We start from the raw sequence: 5,000 nt of genomic DNA, 5'->3' as shown, positions 1-5,000 counted from the left end.
CTCCATTCCTTCATCATTCCTCTTTGTTCTCAGTTTACCCTCCCCTACTCCCCCAGGTACAGAGTACAGAGCCTTTCAGAGCATCTACCACCAAACACTTTTTAACTGAGATGTTTAATAGTCGTGTCAATCTTAACAGTTTTTTCCCTCTATTTGTGGGATTTAAGGAGGTGGGAGGAAGTTCTCCCAATACTCTAAATCTCCACCTCCTATATTTGATAAAGGATCGTGATTCACGAACCCAACGGTGAAGTTTCTTTCTCATAGCCTCGTTCCAACGGCTCTTTTCAGAATCTTCACTGAACCTCTGCAGCCTCTACTTGTAGTAGCTCCTTTGTTGTGATATTCCCGCGATATCACTTTGTAGTGATATTTTAAAATACTCGGTAAGGGTTTTCTTCATCATTTCTGTCGCTCTATCACTGGTACAATTTCAGCTTTCTTCAATTTTCAGATTCTGGTATTTGGTCATTTTCCTGATTTCTGTGGCATTTAGTCCAAAAGTCATTGGGAACTGAAACCTCGATCAACAATGCCGACTTTTTCTTTTTGTGTTCGAGCACCGTGTCCGGATGCAATGCTTTGTTTGCAATTTCCACACTTAATGGGATCATCTTGTCATAAATGAGCATTGCATGTTCATTCTCAAGGATCGGATCTGGTTTGTGTTTCCATGATTGTTCTGGGACCGGGATGTTGAAATGTTTTCGGATGTACCAGTGGATTACTCTGCAGATGCTGTCATGTCTTTCTGTGTACAACTGTTCCGACATGAGTGTTTTTACATCCCGAAAGGAGGTGACTGGTACTTTCTGTTTCTACCCCACAAAACCTGCATTTGTCCAATTGGCTCAATCCCACGATTTTCTTAAAGGCATTAGTGTAGTGTCCTTGGTCTTGGGCATTGATGATGACTCGTTCTCCATCCAAACTAATTTGACCTCTTCTTAACCATTCCAAGGAGCCTTCCTTGTTGATCCCTATCCTGTCAAGCTCATTTTAAAATCTTCCTGCTCTTTTGTCATTGTCCTATTTGTCAGAGTATATCTGCTGATGTTTATTTTTGTAGTTTAGCAGTTTTATCTGCTCTCCCCCTCCCTGATATCCCCTCATAGCCTGGTGTTGGCGCAGTGGTTAGGGCAGCGGCTTGGGATCCAAAAGGTCCTGAGTTCAAGCCCCGTTGGGCCACTGAATTAATACACCAGGGGGTTGACTCAGCCTGTCATCCTTCCGAGGTCGGCGAAATGAGTACCAGTATACTGAGCCGGTGTATACCCCGGTTAAAATAGGTGTACCATATCCCTGTGTCGTAAGAGGCGACCAGGGTTGCGTCAGGAAGGGCATCCGGCGTAAAACATGTGCCAAATCACTATGCGGATCATACGGATGATCCGCTGTGGCGACCCCGAACGGGAGCAGCCGAAAGAAGAAGAAGAAGAAGAAGATTTATTTTTGTAGTTTTCTTTTTTGTTGTTGTTCTTTGCAATCATTGTGGGCTGTGTTTGTTTCCGTTTCGTTTTGTTGTGTAGTATCCATCATTTGCACCTGTTTTTGGAAGTTTGTTGTGGAATGGATTAAGGATCCCTTTTCTGGTTTGTTGTTTCCTTGCTCGTGTACAAATCTCATCCAATGGATAGTCTGTTGAGCTCTTCACATACTCCGACAGTCGTACACACGACGTTCTATACACTTGGTTAAGCCCCATTAAACCACCTCCTCCTCATCTCGGTAAGTACAACCTCGGTATACATTGGTTTTTGGAGAACATCTTGTGAATAGTTGGAAGTTTCCTTGTTTTGGTGTCTCCATTGTTGATCTCCAATTGTGGCCAGTTTATAACTGCACAGCTATATTTGAATACCGGCATTGCAAGTTGCTTTATAGCTTTGGTTTTGTTCCTTGGGGGAGAGGGATGACTTCAGAATTAGTCTTGTTCTGCGTAGGTACTCTTTGCTGATTATTTTAAACATTTTTTTGTGTTGTACCTTTGGAACCTTCTTCTATTCCGAAGTATTTGTCAGATGCTTCGTTTTCTATTTCCTGTATTGTTGTATTTTGATAGACTGAAATGTTGTCTGTTCTTTTTGTTTTTCCGTGCACAAATGTGCATTTGGCACGAACAAACTCCATTTGGATGTCCGAGTACTACTTTATAGTTTCAGTTGATCTGCCAATTCCTTTTCATTTGGTGAGAGGAGTTTTTGATCATCCATGTACAGGATGTGTGTCACCTTTCTTGCTTCATTGGTCATTTTTCTGTTTTATTTCAAACTGTATCCGTGTCCTTGTTCATTGATGAGGTTACTCAGTGGGTCCGGAGCCAGACAAAGCAAGGCAGTGGAAAGGCTGTCACCTTGTAAGATACTACGTAGTATCTTTACTCCTGGGATTTCAATCTTTCCTTCCAGGTGAGGTAGTATCAGAGTTGAGTTGCAGAGCATCATTGCTTTCTCAATCAGTGTGACAATTTGGGGGCCAATTTTGTATACTTGCATGCATTTTATAATCCATGAATGTGGGACACTATCAAAAGGTTTTTTTTTTTTGTAATTTGTGCAGGCTGCGGATAAGTTGGTTTGTTGGAGCTTGTAGTTTTCGAGTATGGTTTTAACAATTTATAGTCTATTGTTACATAACATCCCCTTTTACATCCTTTCTGCTCTGCCTTTAAAGCTCCCCGTTGAGTGAGGTGGTCATAAATTGCATCGGTGATTATACCTGTTTAAAGTTTGTATGTTGTTGGTCGTTGGTCAGCATGTTATTGGTCGATATTTGCCTCGTGGATGGGTTTCTTCAGATTTTGGGATTAAAAGTGATGCCTTCTGTGAACCATTCATCCGTTGGCTGCGCCCCTTGGATGAGCCCGTTAAATGCTCGAGCATAGTGAGGGTGGGGAGCATGTGATTCCTTTAGCCAGAAGTTTGGAATCCCATCCGGGTGTGGGAACTTGAAGTTCGGCGCTTTTGTGAGATGTTTTACAATTTTTTTTTTTTTTTTCTTCATCACTCGTCATGGGGTGCATTTCCTGTAGATGTTGCTTTTTATTTTCCAAGTGTCGTATCCAATCTGTTTCCCAGTTGTGTTCTTTTTCATCTTCAAATGCACCTTTCCAAATTTTTTTCGAGGTCCTCTTGTTTTTAATGGGGAGTTGTCACATTTTGTTTCTGTTTCCCGAGCTCTCGGTATAACTTTTTTTGGGTTGTTTTCAAACTGTTGATTTTGATATCTTCCATTGTTGGCCTCATCATAGTTTTTTGTTTATTTTCCCTGCAATCTGTTGTATTTGGAGTTTATTATATGCAGCTAATGGTTCCAGTCCGTTGTTTTCCATGTTATAATTATTTTTTATTTGATTCTTTTCATGAGCTTTGGACTTCTGTTTCCCCTCTTAAATGGTACTATTTGTCCCGTTTCCCCCCTCAGTCGGTCTCTCTGATTCGCAAGTCTCTGTTTCCATGATGGAATTTTGTTTCTGGTCACATTATCATATATTTATTTATATATATTTATATATATGTATTGTGTCGTTGACAACCTCCTCTTCCTCTTCTTCATTCTGTTGTCCATTATTCTCCTCATTGTGATCCATCCTTGTTGCTGTTATCTGTTTTGTTTGCAAATTTGTTATTTCATCTGAGTTAGCAACTTCGATCTCTCCCTGGTGGGTGCTGCTGCAATATTTCCTTTTGTCATTCTCTGGTCCTTTTGTGGAGTTTTCAGTTTTGTTTCTTCACTCGATTCTCCAAACTGTTGCCCAATTTCTGTTTCTGTTGTAATTAAATGTATGCCTGGTGTTGGTTTAATGGTTAGGGTCGGCGGGCTTGGGGTCCTAGGGTCCCGAGTTCAAATCCTGCTCGGCTGTTGAATTAATACCAGGTCGGATTGACTCAGCCTGTCGTCCTTCCGAGGTCGGCAAAATGAGTACAAGATTGCTGGGATGATTGAGCCATTCGAGTATCCTGCGTCGGAGTGGCGACCCGTCCAGGATTGTGCCCAATAGCCCAGGAGACCGCTTCGGCAGCACCGACGCTCTGTACAGAGTATGGTCCCAATGGATGGATGAATGTATGGACGTCCTAAATTTGAAATCTCATCTGTTTCTGTTTTCCTCTCTTGTTCTATTTTCCGTGTAGCACCATTAAGTTCTGATGGTTGCTCCTTTTCTTTGGGAGTTTGTACTCTGGGAATCTCATCCAAAATGTATCTCCCGTCATTCCATGGTGGCATTGATGGCAGGTCGCCATTTATAGGTGACCAGTCATTTCTTATTGCCTCTTTAGTTTGCTCACGTTTTTTCCTTAGTTCCTCCTCTGTGAGTATTTTCTGTTTAAGGATATTGTTTTCCTTCGACTTTCGTGTTGCCCTATTTAAATTCCCTTCATCAGGACATAATCTTCGGGTGATATCTACCCAGGTGTTTGCACTTTCTTTGCTCACACCTTTTCGTCTGGCATATTGCATTGCCCATAATAATGTTCATTTTTCCTTCTTTGTCCAGATTTTCTTTTTTTTTATGCTGATTCTCTCTCATTGGGTCATCTGATTCATGCCTTCAATTGCTTGCTGTCTTTGCTTTGTCAGTAATTTCCTTTAGTCTTTCCTTAGTAAAGTATCTTTGTATCATTGAAGCTACTACAGTGAAGTTTGTTCGTGGAACTCTTTTGGCATTGGCTGCCAGCTTTGTTTTGTTTCAATTGGTTCATCACTGTTTCTCCTTCACCGTTGGTCCCCCAAGTTTCATGTGCAGAATACACTTTGCAGTGGAGGATGATTTCCTTCTCCTGTAAACTCCATCTCTGTTCATTTAATCTTCTGTGATTCGTCTGGAACTTAACAGCTGTGTAGTTTTTACTGCCCTCACTTGTTAGTTACTTTACGGCTTTGTTTTATGTTTTGCAGAAGTGTAGACTTTGGGTATGACTTGGATATGGAGCTTGGAGCCAACACTGAGGGTGAGAACGGTGGGGTCACAATGACCAGTGGGGAACTTAACAAGCTGG

At 41.6% G+C, this 5,000-nt stretch overlaps 1 protein-coding gene across 2 annotated transcripts in view; it reads left to right on the top strand.

Moving 5' to 3' along the window:
* The window catches only part of LOC147025751 (POZ (BTB) and AT hook-containing zinc finger 1-like), a 36,294-nt gene that overhangs the window by 4,885 nt on the left and 26,409 nt on the right, over window positions 1–5,000 (top strand). For both annotated transcript variants that reach the window (XM_085880474.1, XM_085880475.1), the window contains exon 4: window positions 4,900–5,000. This exon is cut by the window's right edge and continues 694 nt beyond it. In XM_085880474.1, coding sequence (XP_085736600.1) covers window positions 4,900–5,000 — 101 coding nt within the window. The remainder of the gene's footprint in view (window positions 1–4,899) is intronic.

This window comes from Eptatretus burgeri, chromosome 5 (assembly GCF_056783735.1).
Source record: "Eptatretus burgeri isolate ZD-2024b chromosome 5, Ebu_testis_v1, whole genome shotgun sequence".
NCBI classification, from domain to species: Eukaryota; Metazoa; Chordata; class Myxini; order Myxiniformes; family Myxinidae; genus Eptatretus; species Eptatretus burgeri.
This window is presented reverse-complemented; position numbering and strand designations above follow the sequence as displayed.